Genomic DNA, 17,409 nt, shown 5'->3' with positions numbered 1-17,409 from the left:
GACAGAAATATTCGATTACAAGCAGACGATTCGATATATAGATGGCCGTCCTTTTGAAGTGATAATATAAAACCTCATCGTGTTAATAGAAGCAGCAGGTGCTCTCATTTCATCACAGGTCAATCAAATTGTTGGTTGATCAGCAATATACTTGATTAAACACGTAACGCACAGAATGTGTTTATTAGAACTGAATGATTTCATCAGTGAGAGAGTCCATCTGTGTGTCAGCACTTAATGACATCCCATTTCCATTTTACAACTGCGGATGACTACACCTCACGACTATGAGCGTTTTTACTCAGAAAGAGTCACCTGGGGACATTGAGTTGTCATAAGATGTGCTAGTAGGAGCTGGCTTAATGAATTAGTCAAGACGGCAAAACGCGGTTAACAGGAGGCAGGAACTGGGGAGCGGAATGCCAGGAATGAAGGTGGGACATCTGAGATTGCACGACGCAACACGTGTCACCCGAACACTGGGCTTATACGGCTAGACTGCAGTGCAACTGGGTGGGGACAGAGGTCACGAGAAATAGGACACAGAAAGGGTGGAAGAGGGTGTGGAGAAATGAATGAAGGATTATGAGACAGCACACAGTATTGTACTACGTCTTTAAAGCAAGGGATTGATTCACCGAAAGAAAAAAAAAAAGGTGAGTAGGAGGTAGGCGGAGGCTAGTTTTTACCGAGTCTGCAAAAACACAAAACAACAACAACCTGAACAATAGAAGATCTGACTATTGGTTTAAAACAACCGCAGAGACAGGAAAAGCAGGGAAAAACAAAAAGCAGACTCTTAAATCACGACAGCTAATTGGATTGTCTGCAGACTGTGAGAGTGAGAAGATTGGAGCGCTTGAAGTGTGCAAGTTATTAGTAAGTTATTAGTATGTAAATGTACACAATTGCTATAATATACATTTTTCAGTTACAAGACACGGGGCGCGGTGCTCCAGTGACATCATGTCTGTCGGAGAAAGGTCCATGACCACAGGACATAATTAGTCTTTCGCCCCGCCCTCATTTGCATGTGTTCGACTTCAAGGCACATACCAGGCCGCCGCTTGGAGTGGCGCCATCTGCTGACCTTGCATTCTGTGACAATACTGTCTACAGCCGGAGTCCACATGAAGTAGGTTATGCTCAGAAAACTATATTGCTACATGCAACCATAGTAAGATACCTTTCATTACAAGAAGGCGAAATTTCGATGACATTAATCCTTCCCCCAAACTGCAGCTTCCTTTAATTGTTAAAACATTTATGTACGATGCTTTGAATTAAAAGCAGTTTTAGGTTCTTTAAAAATGATTTTTTTTTCACAGACCACGCGTTTTTCTTTTTCTTTTATATTTTTAGACATTTCACCTCAGCTTAAATTTTCTTCATACATACACTGTACACATCTTGTAGTGAATCTGGTTTAGTTACAACTAACTGATAATAAATGTTTTGTATTTGCGTTAGAGGTAGTAATTTGTTACTTAGTTTAATGATAAATTTTATTATGTGCAAATTCAAATCTTAAATTTGACGAAAATTTATTATTGTAACCTCTTTGCCTAAACAGAAATGTTTGCATCTTTAGCACTTAACAAAGAATTAAACTGTTCAGAAATTGAAAGAAAAGAATATAGAAAGTCGTACTACACTTACATTTATTTTGTGAATGTCACAGAATGCGAGGATTACTTGTAGACAAGAGTCCTTCAGACTGCTGGCTTAGTCTGGCCAGGTTTCAATACCATGAGAACAATGGCAGCCACACGACGACAGACCTGCGGCAAATATGACGACAGAGGTCTGGCGACATCAAGGAAATAATTCTGTGGTGTACCCCTTGGGCAGCGTGCCTGAAGGTCTAGAGCAGCAAGGTCACTGGCATGTGATGACCAGCGAAACAACTCGCATCTGCTCCTTCCTTGCCTCCCGCTGCATCTCGTCCGATGGCGAGAATCTCGCGCACAAATCTCTCCGTAAGCGCATTAAGAAGTCTGTACACAAGCCCGCGGTCCAGCGCCATTAGTGGCGGGCCGGCGGACAAGTCAAATAGTTGAATGGCTGAAAAGTGAGGTCTTTTCTTTCTTCCTTCTTTCTTTTTTTAAACCAGATCTTTGACAAATGTCTGGGGACTTATGCCAAGCAGGAAGTCTGCACTGATTTCTTACCCTTCCTCCCAGGGAAAATGAGAGTTTAAAAGCTGAGTGCTGATCGACCCCTTCCCCCATCACTTTATTTCGCTGATTTATCTCTTTGCTACTTCATCCTTCCATCCATTATCACCATTTAGATTTTTTTATCGTTGGTAAGTACGTGTTTTATACTGAGCTGGAAGCACACATGGAACTGGCGTAATCCTAACAAGTACGTTGATTAACGCGTAATCCTCACGTAGCACGTCGTCAGACCACGAGATGGGTTTGTACAGTCGCGGGTCATTACGTTTTTGGCCTTTTTCTGATATACAGGTGATAAACTGTACTGACATGTTAAATGACCGTGTTAAATTTAACCTCTCTGCCTAAAACTAATCTGTTGTTTTGACAGGAAAGTGTGTCGACTTATGAAAGTTGTCACCGAGGAAATTTCGAAACGTGGTGTAAAACGGATTAAAGCGAGAGCAAGGGGAAACCCGAAGAACCAGGAGAAAATCCGGATTGTGGAACAGGTGTGACACGAAGAGAGAAAGCCCCGAGGCGAGATCAGATTCCATAACCTTTTAGTTAGCACTTCAAATGGGGCGAGCGAGAGTTTTAATTATTGCACTACCGTGCTTCTTAAAATAATAGAAGCCAATCTTGTGGAGCTTCGAAACCATTTTTGTCTTTGACCTTTAACCTACATGTTTTGGTCCAGGTCAACTTCTACGTGCATCTCACGTGTGCTGCCAAGTGTGTATCTTAGGCTTGCATTTTTTGTCTGTTTTCTTGTTACCTTCTGTTCAGCGTTCATAAACAGGAGCAAATGCCAGGGTTGATGTGGCGGTAAGCAAAAAGCGTCAGCAGCCCTGATGGCAACGGTCTTACCTCCGGTGTGCGCGGAGAATAAAACAGCCGCTTGGAGACCTTGACTTAGGGTTGAGAGATCAAAGCCAGGGATTACGTCCCTGAAGTGGTTAAGTGGCTATCCACAACAGAACTTTCCTGAACATTCCACACACACGAGCTTGTAGGAGAAGAGCATGCTGGGGCCTGCGAGCACTGCAAGCTTTGCGGAAGTCAAATCTCTCTCCAGGTGTCCTGCGTTCCCGTGTAGACAACCAAGGACAAGAACCTTGCACTCTGGTATTGTCTAGCAGTCAGATTCAGTCGTGAACGCGAGGTCCTTCTACTCCCTGACCTGTGACATTTGACCTTCTGGGTTTTTTTTTTAAAGTGACGCACGGCAGTGCAGCTGGTACATCAAGATATCAAGATCAAACAGTGATGGACAAAGGGGATAACCTTTTGAACACGGGACCGCGACGTTCGCTCCTGCTTCTTTCATACGAAAGATGTTAAGTGCTATTAGGAGACGAGTTTTCTTTTTATTTCTTATTGAAGAAGTGAACAAGTTCACTTGCAGCCTCGAGCCTCGCTAGTTTTAGCGGCGTCCTTTAAACCCCATTTGTAGCGAGTGTCAGCATGTTGTCTAACATCCTAATGATGTGTCTGCATCTTCCAGCACGTCTTGTTTACGTCTCTCGACTTGTACAGCCGGGAGAAAATCTCACTGCCATGGCCTCTACCACTATGCCGCCTTCCAGAGGTAGGTGATGTCATCTAGGTTACCAAACGACCTTCGACCTACAGCTACCCGGCAGTGGATGTGCGGGTCCTGCCATGCATGACCACTCAGGTACACACACGGGTAGCGCTCCCCGTCCCTCTTTTGTTCGGCTGAACGTTTCTCCGTCGTGCCACCTGACTGACTCAAGCAAGTTTCAAAAGCTGTAACCATGGAGACCGTATGTAGGTTACAGGCTCTTGTCGGCGACGTGAACACGATCACTGAACTGTGTAACGCGGGGCACCCGGCAATGTAGGAAATACGTTCACTCATCACCGCTGCAGTGAAAGGCTTGGTTCAGATCTCATCTCGGGACACTGTGATGCTTGCAGATTGACAGGAACGGGATGCACATATCTTTTCTGTTAACTATATAATAAGTTTACATGTCTAAAAAAACGAAGAAAAAGAGGAAAAGAGCAGCAGAGAAAGAAGATAGAGAGAGAAAAGGAATAACAACAATACATCTAATAGTATCACAATATGTTTCTGTGCATTCAAACGGAATACAGCGGAAACACGCAAGCATCACTCTCGTTGTGAGGGGAAAAAACTCTGTGGCAGGTGTCGCTAGAAGCCGAGGCCAGTCATTACATTTGCCCACCTTTGCTCTGTAACGAACAGGCAGGTGTCAAAGTCAACCTTGAAAGGTGGACGCATGGCGTCAGCGCCATCTTGCCGAGCAAACACTTCTGGAACAGCACGTCAGCTGTGACGTCATCGTGAGTAACAGACAGCAGCGCCGTCTTGTGGCCGCTGAGTTATGAATATCACGTGCTCGTGATGGACGAAAGTTATGGGCGGTGGATCGCGAGGAATCGGCGAATCTCTCTCACACACACACGCAATGAGATATTTGTCCATGGAGAGGGCGCATGAATATTTGTGTACGTGTTAGGCATAAAGCATGGCTGTCTCATTACACAGCGATATGACACACTACAATCTGGGATAATGCAACAATGTGATTCAACCGGAGTGTATGATAAAAAAGAAAACTTGATGGAGTAAGATAAAAGTCCTCGGTGTCATGTACCTACATTGCTCATCTCACCTTCTCTAGTTCTCTCATTTAATTCTGGGTCACCTGAGACAAATAGTGTACGTGCGCACCTGAGAGACAGGGGGAGAGAAAGAGCGAGAACAAGGAAGAGAAATAGAAAGAGAGAGAGCGAAAGTGGTCAAAGAAAATCAAAGGAAGGTAGAAGGCTTGGCCTAGTTCGTACTTAGTCGCACCGAGGTAGTTAAGAGTTCAACCTCACAACACAACCAGTTGCAATCATTGTTATTTCAACGGTTTAGGGACCTTCCTCGCCTTACGCAACCCTCCATCCTTCGGCAGGGAAAAGCCTGTGAGTCACTCCTGTGGGACAACCACGTTGGTCCTGTCAACATCTCAGGTAAAACCTCTTACAGCCAGCCTCCGGGAAAAACGCTTTCCATGAGACGTGGTTACTCATGACGCCCTGGGCTTGCGACATCACTGACCCCACCGGCCATTAGTACACGTCACCTCAATTTTACAACTGGACGATAGAAACGAGTATCGTAGTCGAGTCAGTAACTATCAGTTATCATCCCAACTGATGTGCTGCACATTTGTATCTGCATATCACTCACTCGCTGACTCATGCTCACTGACTCATTCATTCACACTTATTCATCCACTCACTGACTCGCTCACTCACTCACAAGGACTACTTACCGGAATGCTGAGTTGCTGCACACATGCCTGGAGCACCTCTCTGGCTTGTGTAGTATTAGTGACAGTCACCCGACAGATACTGGCCGACTGTCAATAAAAATAAAAATGAACATTACGTCATTCATTCCATCAACCACTAACGATATTTAAAAGCCGATCTTTAAGATTATAGCGGGTAAGAAGGATTCGACCCAAGAGAGGGAGGTAAGGACCGGCTAAGAGATCGCTCTTAGTTAATTACTTTTATCTGGACCAACTAATACCATCTTCTCACTTCGCCGGATTGAATCCATTTTTTACTGGCGGATGGTGAAAGTTCTGTCTTTAAAGGGAAGCAGCCCTTGATATCTTAACTTTTCAAGAACATGTAGTTACGTCCCCTCTCTCTCTATGCAGCATTCATGTCTGAGGATCCCCTGTGCTAACACAAGAAAACAAGCACAGTGGTCAGTCCGACACCAACAGACTAGTGACGTGTCCTGCTGTGTGAACAGAAAGGTGTGAGAGAGGCCAGTCTCGACATTAGTGTCGGGGGTCAACAGTCGCGGTTGCTGTCCACGGCCCGCCTGTTGTCACACACGGAGGCGCATCCACATCAGAACCAACATGGACAGTCCGTGTGTTTGTGTCGCTGCTGCAGTCTGCGACAAACGCTTGGCAACACTGACGTGCGTCCCTCTGGGTCAATGTTCACTAGTCCCAAGGTGCAGGGGTCAAAAGTCATCGTTCCATTCATCGCAGACGATGTTTCTTTGCCTTCACGACGCCAATTAAAAACAATTGTCTGCACCTCGCTGAGCTATCGTGCAAGGACTGGTACAGTGGCATAGAAAGGAGGCCTTTCAACGTTTTTTTTTTTATCATTATTATCTTAGTTGTCAGACACACCTGTTTTGATGATAGCTAACCTTATGGGCCGTGCCAAGAGATGAAAAAAAAAGAAGTGACGAAATAAAAATATAAAAAAGAGAAACGAGGGATAGACCGAACAAAAGAGAGAGAGAAAGAAGATTGTAGCCTTTTACCTTATCTGCGTCGCGGACACATATTTTGAGATGAAATTCTTTGGGTTCTATTCGAAGCTTTTGTTCTTGAACATGCCTGTAATAGAACAAACGTTTACTTAATAAAAAAATTCAGCTGCTGATGCAATCATTTTATTTCTGCATTTAGCATCTGTAGACATTGCGCAAGCTAAAATTGGTTTCTCGTAATGTATACTTCTATACTAAGAAGGTAAAGTGTGATGTGCAGGTACACTGCCCCATTAGAAGAACAAAACAAGAGAGCTGAGAAACAGTGTAGAACTATCCCCTCTAACCCTAACCCTAACCCTAACCCATATAAAGTACCCTCCCCACCCAAAAATAGATATATATATATAACCAGAATCAAAACAACGGTACTTGAGTACTCGACTTCAACGAGGCGAGAAAATAGAAAGAAAGAAGAGAAAGAAAGAAAAAGAAGAGAGCGTGAGCAAGAGTAAGAGAGAAAGAAAGCGAACAAATGAGAAAGCGAGAGGTTTAGAGAGAGAGAGCACTATTCAGTAACTACATTGTATAAACACCACAAAACAGAAACACAGGACAATGCAGACACAGCTGGGTGTGTATACTCACTGCGACAGTTTGTCCCTCCATCTCTCTTTGGTTTCTGCATCTTTGAACGTGGCCACAACGTTGCAGGTGGGCCAGCCCAGAACGAATGACCGATCTGCTGGTCTTGTGATCTCACACACCTCCTCCAGACAGGCGGCCAGCCACACGTCACACAGATGAACACGAAACTTGAGCTTGAATGTGGAGCTAGACCTGCGAGCCAGACAACATGCAAACACTTCAATTGCCGCCTCTCTCGTCACACAAATAACATTCATTATACATTATGCATTTTCGTTTTAGCTGACTGTTTTGAATTATCGATGAAGAGCACCAAGCGATGTGCTGGGATCTCAAAGTCTCTTTATTTCTCGAATTTCTCCACAAAGTACACGACCTGTTACTTAAGGCCACCTACTTCTGTTTGGCGACCAGCAGAAGGTCGTTGAAGAGGAAGAGATATCGGTCCTGCGTCTGGACACCCTGCCAAGATACAGAAAGCATTTGAAAAGGAAACAACAACATTAAAGGACAGGTGCGATATAAACAAAAATAACACTTATAACACAAAAATAACAATAATCTCTTCAATGCCCACTACAGAGAAGACTTTATAAATATAATTGATAAGACTGTAGATGATTGCATTTCAGGAAATAAGCTGTGTTTTAAGCTATGTGTTGGGACCGCGTGATGCCATGATCATTTTTCTTGTTGAAGCAGCTGCACGGACGTCAGCACACACAAGCGCACGGATTCATACTGCACGTCCCCGAACACACACACACGAACACATGCAACCACACACACACGCGCGCGTCTAGTTACCCTGGCAAAGACCACTGGTCCCTCCATGATGTATTGCCGGTTGAGGTCGGAGGGTTGTCTGATGGACTGAAAACTGTCGCCCACATCTTTTCGTCCCATATTCGACTGCGACCTGCAGAAGCACAACATTGATTTTCGTTTACTCATTTACAGAACGCAGCAGCTAATCAAGGTCTGCTGGCTCACATCTCATCATCGTCACTGACGTGAGTGATGAGGGATCAGCGAGGTTACCGCCAGGTCACCGACTGTTCAGTCTGTTAAACTGAACAACTTTACAGTATGGTAGCGTGTTCGTGCATATTTATGCATGCGCGCACAGTTGAAAAAAGTTAAAGACAAGGGGGGAAAAAAGAAAAAAAAAACAAAAAGAAGAGATAGAAAGGAAAGGAAGAGAAGAACGGAAGAACAATGAGAGAATAGATGATGTGAAGAAATAACACGTGCGAAATATCGTGTTAGGAGGCAGTTTATGTCGTGCAGGTAGCTAGGGATGGTCCCCGTGAATAATCTGATTTTCAAATAACCGTTTTGTAGGTCAGCTACACAAGTGTCATCGTCTCTCGTGGAACTCTGACTTTAAAGTGTTCCGCGCCGCATGTAGCACGCGCTCTTTGCCCTTGAACTGCTCTTCCGCTGACCTCACTCCAGCGTATGTATCAGCGTCACTTAATTTAAAAAGTTGTTTTTTGTTTTGCGAATGTTTGTGTGAACTGACCTATTTGAGACACTAATCACGTGCTGTTACCGGGGTGATGCAGTGCTTCATCGTCCGGCGTTGATTTGATGTGCTACACTAACATCACATCCGGGAAACTACGGCATTGCGGGAGTTAATTCCTGTCTGGGCTTTGGACAGCTTTTGAGATAAGATAATAAACTAAACTCAGTCATTAAAATTTTATTAGTTCTCAAACCTCAGCTTATCTCTGCAAGATGCAAATATCTAAATATCAATATACAGTCAACGAGGTATATTGAAGTCATACTATAATTATCATGGGCAAGCCACGTGATCAAGTCTATGTCTAACATACGGATACATGAAAGACATGAGACTAGAAAATTGTTCGTCATCAAGTCTCGAACACACGGAGTGATGTGACTCAAGTCCATGAGCTCAACTGACGGCAAACCCTCAGACTAATTGTCAGGAAGAAAGGAGAAGGACGGTGTCGATGACTGAAGGTTAACCACTATCTACCAGAATGAAAGGTAAAAGTTGTCTCAGTTATGGATAGCTAGTCCTGTCTTACTATTGCACTAAGCTCCCCCGACCTGAGGACACTCACACACGGGTGGGGTTTAAATATTGACGCTGCACTCCAGGGTGCCATTTACCCAGCTCTCCACCCAGTTGGTCTCCGATGGAGTGCGGCGCACAGCTGGAGAGTAAGACCAACGACAGGACCGAGCCACGAACGTCGTGCGGATGTCGAGAGCAGCACGCGCCATCACGAGCTTCGAGAGTTGCTTTACGAGCGCCGTTAACACCGACTGAACGTTTGTCACTCCGAGTTTCAAGTGTCATTTGCTGTCACTCTCAACAATTCCACCGCCACGAAATCCTATCTCTTGTGGGGAAAAAAAACCACTATGAACGCACGTACGTATACACACCTACGCACACACGCACGCACGCACGCACACACCTACGCACACAAACATATTTTCACATATATTCTCTCTTATCAGGAAACTAGAACGAAAGTCTACGAATTTGTAGGGGAAAAAAATGTTAGGTGATAAGAGCTATTTATAGAACTATGACTGCATTCTTTACCTCCTTCCGACGAGCAGCACTTATTAAAAGAGAAAAGGCAAGTGTCTAGAAAACAAACAGATTGCGTTTAAATCTGAGCCCGCGTGAGGCGAGCTCTTGGCTGTTGGAGTGCGGCTCAGTGCCACGGACCTCCTAACAGAGAAACGGAAGAAAATGAAATGGGGAACGTTGGACATACAATCAAAGACCTTCACTCAGGACCAGAATAAGCCAAAACAATGTTTCTACCAGGTCTCTCCATCTTTGAATATAAAGTAAGAAAGGAAGATTGTCAGTGACAGAACTGCATTATCCCACAGGAGGATGCAATGGACATAATTACGCTGGTTTCAATATTTGTAACTGGAATAGGACATGGTGACTAAAAAAACCAATCGAAAGTTTGTTTTCTTGTTTGTTCACCTTAAATTTAACTCGCACTTGGCCGTGTCCTTAATTTAATTAACAGGAATTATTCAGAGTTGCGACACTTGCTGCTATAAGCACTAATTCACGCATCTGCTGATGTTATGATCTGTTGAGAAAAACTATTCACCAATTTTACCTTCGGAACAATAATTCTTAAATCAGCTGATTACTAAAATGATAAAGAGCACAGAATGAGAATTTCGCAAAAGCTGAACTAATATTTTGTACTCATTATTAACAGTCCCTCCGCGAATGTTATCTATAAGTGCTGTTGCCTAGGGAACCACTTACCATAAACCAGAACTACTTCTCGAGCGGCTTCCAGAAAGAGTCTTGAAGACCACGGCACTGGGTGCTGATCGTCTGCGCGCTGACAGACCTCGGGGCTTCTGAAACAGGAGAAAATGCCCGTGTGAAAGAATAAAGTTTGAAATAAACCAATATATTTTACATACCTAGAAAAATACCTACACAAGCAGGTTCAAATCTTTTTCTTAATCGTGGTCAAAAGAAAGCATTTCCTACTAAGTTTACCGTCAGTTAAGAACTCATGACAACCAACGAATGATCGAGATGACGATTTAAAAGAGATCCCTGAAATAAATAACGGAAATGCAGAGAATATTCTCATAAAAAATAATACAGGTAATAATAAAGGGCAATAGTCACTAATAACACACAATAACTGACTGCCGACAATAAATAATATGAACGGAGCCCAGCACAGGCTTTTTTTTTCAAAGTTTCCAACAGAGGTCGTCTACCCCAACATTAGTGAAAATTAAAGACTAGTAGTATCTTCACATTTTTTTTTACCCGGACTTGAAGCAGAAGTAGACTGTTATCCTAGTTCTTCACCCTGAAATTAGCTAAGCATCTATTACACATCTATCTCATCTCTTGCTAAACAAACTCCAGCTCGCAATCTACCCTACCTATCGCATACAAACTGTCACTTGTCCCAACTCTTGTAAACGACTCTAGCTAGACTAGCTTAGCTAGACTAACATAGCTACATAGCTGCCCAAACCCCTGTTGAAGACAATCTGATGGTCTGAAATTTAGCTGTTTATCAGCCGAGCTCCTCCCGACTGAGCCAGGCTGTTGTCCTGGTTGTTGCCCACTATACTTACTCCTTCGTGCACCTGACAAAGTTCTAGTTTCAGATTCACACCTTTGCCACCGACTGGTCTTGGTTTCGAACCCCATTGTTACCAGTCAACAGAACTCAGGGTTTGTTTTTTTCTTTTAACTTTGAGGACAAGTAATTACAGACTTGTTCTCCTGGGCGTACTCGCCTGAGTATATAGTTCCCCCGCAATAGAGGGAAGACAGGAAGGAAGTATTTAAAATCAAAAATAAGATCAGAAGCAATTCTATGCGCTCACTTTAAAGAGTCAGGGGTACAGGCTGTAAAATGCTGGATCGTAGCTCATGCCTGTGTTTACTGTTTTTTCCCCTTCATTTTAATTATGCCCCTCTGTGTGTGCGCGTGCATGCGTGCTCTATATTCAAGAACTTCAGCGTGTCTGATAGAAGAGAATGAAAAGAACACACTTTCAAGTTACTAGTCCAGATGAGCCCATCATTTCGTGTTGTTTTCTTTTCTCTTTCTTTTAAAAAAATTGCTTGCTGATACAACAACAACAACAACAACAACAACAACAACAACGACGACACAACAACAACAACATTATTTTCACAAATATTCGTTCCAAAGACATTGTGTGTGTCTTTGATTTTCAATGAAGACAAGGCACCACGAGGTTTTTTCCCTTTCACATTCATTTCCCACCGAGCCTCACCCCTCGTGTGGGCGGATCGTGAGGAGCTTGTAATCCTTCAATAAACCGCCTCACGTGGTCCTGTAACATAAACCCTCGTTACCTGTGGGATTAAACATGAATACCGTAGGCGTGAAACCGGCTGTCAGCCTTTGAAACCTAATTATGGTTTGTTGAAAACCATCACCGAGCCCTGCACTTTCCATCCTGTCTCCCGACACGCATCACTAGGTTTGTGTGTCAGCCTGCGTTCTTGCTGCGAATAATAGTTCAGGTAAGCAAAGTAAGTCTGAGGCACCAACAAGGACGGGAGGTGAAGAATATTTTGCACACACGGGACTTCAAGCAATCGAGTGCAAAAGACTCACAGGTTATTCAAAATGGAGCAAAAGTTTAGCCAACAGTTAACTGGATATCTAGGGCAAAGAATTCATCTTCCATCACACAATCATCACGGTATGATCAGCAAAAGTGTGCTAGGGACTAGTTTAACAAAGCCTCGAACCTGAAACCTCAAGTCGGGAGCACTAACCATGCAACTTCGACAAACCTCGACGGAACTAACAAGAAAGATTTCGTTATTTACACATAAGTATAACCTCTTGGCTCTTAACTGCCAGACGTCTGTTCAGTTGTTTCTTTTGTCAAACAACCTTTACGGAAACTTCAAGCGAAAGAAATATGTTTACAGTAAGGAGTGCTGAACACACCACGTGGGGTCAACGACTAAGAATTCTCAAAAGACGGACCTGACGTTCTTTAGCAAGTACAAACTCATTTATCTCATAAATCTGGCGCCTGTTCACCCACTTCACACGTCGAATGCCGGGTATGTGAGAGGTGTGCAATCGGAGCCCGGCATTGGAGTGCGCTGGAGCATCACAAGCATCGAAGGAGAAATACGAACTTTGAGAGGTTCGCTGAGAGATCGTGTTGAGGTATGGAAATGAAGCAAGTTATCTTAAAAGTTGACCAAACTTCAACTCAGCCATATTTCCTCTCCCATGACTCGTGTAGATGAAGAGTCCAAAGGGAGCTTACTGAACTTGACGACTGAAATGAAGTTTAAAAGGAGTCTGTCTTGTTTTGTGTTCAGAGCTAAGAAACTGAGAGGGCAGATAACATCGAATATATTCTGTGAACAATACCCTCATCTCTACCCCTATCCCTGGCCCACACACGTATGCATGTTTAGAGAGAAGGATACACTTCCAACACGCTGCACAAACAACTACAACGACAACGGAAGAATAATGAAAAGAAAAATAATGTTGGAATTCATTGTTCATTACAATTTGTGCAAGTATCCATGACTGATTATTTATGCATTTCACAAATACCTGTATTGCCATGATGTAAACAAGTTACCTAGAAATTCTTGGATGGATGGAGTGTGGAGAAAGACCCCGCGGTCTGACGTCACACACAAACCAGGTCATTGCGAGGTCGTGTCCCACCACGTGATGACGTAAGATCACCTTCGGTCCTCGCCAATCGAAGCCCTCTGGCACGACGTACTGAAGGTTCTTTGTGTGAACATTTGATATATTGCCTCCCCTTGTAGGGAAGGTTTGATATACTTCTTTCTCTCTTTGTCGGCATCCTGTGATTTACCGCTCTTTCTCTCTTTGTGTGGCGACGCTGTTGGGTCGCGGTGGTAAATGTCGTTGTCATGTAGGTTCGTTGCGAGTGCAGGCGATGGCGCTAATTTATAACTGCATGAGATGTACCTGTGTTTAGTTACAGGATGTTGATGCCCTCGAAGTCCAAACAACAACCTCTCCTCTCCCTAACCTGCCCTTTTCAACAAGTTGTCGTTGTTCACTACATCGTCTATGATGCAGACAAGAATTAATCACTTAAATCGTCGCATCTCATTGGCTAACCTTTATTTATTATTTGTGTCTAGTCTCTTAGAGCTGACAAAGGTAAGGAATAACGAACCGAAATGTCTGGTAAATCCCACACACCTGAAGCTGAAAAACATCCCCTGTACTAGACACTAGGGGTTAAGGTGACAGCTATAAATTAAACATTCCACGTCAAAAGTCAACAGGTAGAAAGCTGCTTATCACTTGAGTCTTTTTTTTTTTTCTTTTTAAGTTGTAGAAGGTCCTTCTCTGGTGAAAATTCTATGTTAACCGAGCAATATCGTCAAATATTTGAAATAAGTTTTGGCAAAGTTGTGCGTAAAGGTCACAAGAGACAAATAGCTTGTTTGTGTGAGAAAATTGGTGTTTTACGCCGAGCCAGCAGCTAAGGATATATCAGGGCAAGGACGCCAGCCCGAGAAAAAGATGCCATATGCAGAGAAAGAACAGCCTGGCCGAGACGAGATCTGAACCCAGAGCAACCAACCTTCACTGTACATTTTAACAGGCGCTAACTGTTGCGCCACCGGACAGCCTTCCAATTGGGACTTTTGGAACATTGAAACTGAGGTGCTCAGACGAATATTATTTATTAATACACTAGCCTTAAGGATGTCGCAAGCATACATGAAAGTTGTGGTCACTATCAGGGTACAGCAGCCTGTCTACGTGTCACAAACTACTTGACCACAGCTCATTAGTCAATCTGCTGCAACATCTCCTGGCGCTGCATCCATTGGGACTACAGTTGGCCTCAAGTATCAACCCTTTCTTTCCTGTCGTTCTTCTCAACTGTCGGAAACTAAGAGTCTTTTCTGTAGAAGTCTTGTGCCAGCGAGTCCATAGGAACACCAATGAACAACCTACTAAGAATGATTGTCATCGTGACAAACTGGTTTTGGTGTGTCAGTGCGTGCTCGCACATGTATATACTAGTGTACGTGAACAAAGAGACCAAGATGAGGGGACAACAGGGAAAGGGAGAGCTAACAACACCAGGATACTGTTACATCATGTTATTTTACTTTTTGTATTATCTAACTTTTAGCCATTCAAGCTCGAGTATTGCCACCTCGGACTTCTACCCCATCGTCCTGTACCCGGATGATACTATCAACTGTTGTAAAGCCGTATTTTATAGTTGTCATGTCGTTGTGAGGATGGAAGAAGAAAAAAAAATCCGATTGAGGAGACAGAGGAGTAAAGATAGAAAGGGAGGAGAAGGAAGCTGTCAGCACCGTAAATAACATGGCGACCGGTGAATGAGGGGAGTGGGGAGGCGTGTGTGGAAGCATAATGCACGTTTTATAACAAGCGTTTATGACTTTTCCCACATAATATTAATAGTGCAGTCACTGAATAGCTCAAGGAGGACAGGAAGATTTCAAACGACAGGACTGAAAAGGTTGCGCAAACCGACTTCTGTCCCACACCCAGACATGCCATTGAAACCTATCCTGACATAAGGCTGTCATGTGGGGGTAAGCTGAGGGCAACTGGTTTGTGTGTTGTTGTCGTTGTTGATGATGCGTAAAATATGCCACCACCTCTGCACGATTGCTTTGTGTGCTTTGCTATGTGTATGTATGTAGCCAGTCCACATCACCCGACCCTGCATCCCGTCAGTCTCACAGTCCAAGTGTACGTGTTTTCTCACTCAGCATCACAGGACCTCGTGCTGCTACTCTCTGACAGAATCACTCGGCGATGTCCAAACATTTTTCACTCACCAACTCTGTATACTCAACTACACGTCGTGCACATAACTGGCAGTTGGTCGGCGTCCCCTGAGTCTATCAAAGCAGCAAGATATACGTGAGATAGGCATGTCACTAAAGACTTAGCAATACCGATCTATCATATCTCTGCCATCTTCTGTCGCTGACCTTTCCACTTTGGACTCTTGTGTGACCCAGCGACATGACAATACTGCAGGTGCTGTGTGTTGCACACACTCTACTGTCTGACATGCACGCGGTTGTTACAATTTGGAAGTAGAACTGTTGATACACGGTAAAACAAATCTCCTGACAATAAATCGAGGTCTTACCTTACGTTCAGGTCGCAAGCAGACAACCACTGATACCCACTCGCCCTACTCTTGTCGGTGGGCGAGTCGGTGGCGGCGTTACAGTAAGCTCCCGGGAACTACAACTGTCGAGCATTTCGTCGAGTGATGACAAATATCTGCTGGTCATTCCTGCTCATCGAATCTGACGGGGACATGATGCGACAGCACGCTCACCGCTCTTGAAACAGGTGAGTTCTTTGAGGTGACGGGGGCCCGCCGCCCGGTAAATAGAACAAAATCCTACTGTGACGTCACAGGATTTACAACCAGCGGCGAGAGAACCAGCGGCAGGTAACCCAAGACCACTAGGTCGAGAGCCGCCAAATCTAACAATGATAATATCAGCAAGGGATCATCTCGAGGGGCCCAGCCCTTGCGTACTGGGGGCTTCCACCTGGTGCAACTGGGTGTCGGGTAGGTGTGCACTTGGCGCTGAGACACCGGGTACGTGACACGGGCACGTGGGCGTCTGCACACAGCGGCAGCCCGAGCATCACACCAAGTGCGGCGGTGACCCCTGACCTTGATATTATTTCCTATTATATGCAGATGGAGTGACGGAACACGTTGCAACGCTCGACACGACGAGCTGGGACAAGGGAGGTGATACAGGAACATCTCTGACGTCACATACAGACGAGGGCCATTCACAAGGGAGTCCCTCCCGTCCCTAGTCACATGATTGTTCTTTCCTGTTTGAAGCTTTTACAGTGATGTAATATCAGCATATTACAGTACACGTTATCAATATATTACATTACACAAACGTGCACACACACTGAGACAGAGCGAGATCACATCTAGGCCGTTCATTAGATGAGATCGTCAGGAGTGCAAGAGATCATCATGCCAGATACAGCCTGGTCACTGGCTTCATCCTTGACGTCACAGGCCTAGCCTTGTAATCCCCAGTGTCCAGTTCCAACGGCCAACTAATACAGAGAGGATCTTGAAGAATTTCTTCTCGGTGGTTGACCTCACCTCAAAGATAAATCGGTTAATAAAAAGGCTTCGACGCATCTGTCGGTGAATAGTACCCGTTTAAATACAACTGTCACACGACCCCTCACTTTATTTGCAGTTATGGTGTGTGTGGGAGTTTGGGAAGGGGTTGTTGTTTTACGACCTGCCAGCAACAAAGGTATATCACAGTTAATGCACTCAGCTCTGTAAACAGACGCCATATGAAGAGAAAGAACAGCATGCCCGAGACGAGAGATGAACCCAGGACAGTTAACTCTCACTGCATTGGTGACAGGTGCTAAACTCTACATAGTGGCTACGTCCACAGAATAAAACAAAACCTTACAAACGTGTAAATGAACTGTTTTGTTTTCATTTACCTACTCATACACCGTCTTTCACCTGTCGATTACGGCAGAAAAAGGAGTCAAAGGTCCAGCAGACTGAAATGAATGAGTGTATGACAATGCAAATGTCAAGGTAAACATGACTGAGTTAGTGTTAAGTACGGGATCTGGTTTCTCTGGCACACTGAAGTTTATGAAGGACATCAGTGCTGCACCACGTGTCACATGTTACGAAGCTGCACTGACATCAACACTGATGGTAAGTCAAATCAAATCA

General features: G+C 44.2%; 1 protein-coding gene across 7 annotated transcripts in view; it reads right to left on the bottom strand.

Annotated features, from left to right (window-relative positions):
- Positions 1–5,474: 5,474 nt before the first annotated feature.
- The window catches only part of LOC112565740 (rho guanine nucleotide exchange factor 10-like), a 95,968-nt gene continuing 84,033 nt past the window's right edge, over positions 5,475–17,409 (bottom strand). For all 7 annotated transcript variants that reach the window (XM_025241431.1, XM_025241430.1, XM_025241429.1 and 4 more), the window contains 6 exons: positions 10,388–10,485; positions 7,906–8,017; positions 7,496–7,560; positions 7,099–7,290; positions 6,502–6,577; positions 5,475–5,563 (listed from right to left, as the gene is read on the bottom strand). In XM_025241431.1, coding sequence (XP_025097216.1) covers positions 6,549–6,577; positions 7,099–7,290; positions 7,496–7,560; positions 7,906–8,017; positions 10,388–10,485 — 496 coding nt within the window. In that variant the 3' untranslated portion in view covers positions 5,475–5,563; positions 6,502–6,548. The remainder of the gene's footprint in view (positions 5,564–6,501; positions 6,578–7,098; positions 7,291–7,495; positions 7,561–7,905; positions 8,018–10,387; positions 10,486–17,409) is intronic.

Source organism: Pomacea canaliculata, linkage group LG6 (assembly GCF_003073045.1).
Source record: "Pomacea canaliculata isolate SZHN2017 linkage group LG6, ASM307304v1, whole genome shotgun sequence".
Taxonomy (NCBI): domain Eukaryota; kingdom Metazoa; phylum Mollusca; class Gastropoda; order Architaenioglossa; family Ampullariidae; genus Pomacea; species Pomacea canaliculata.
The sequence above is the reverse complement of the archived record's forward strand: the minus strand, read 5'-3'. Positions and strand labels throughout refer to the sequence as shown.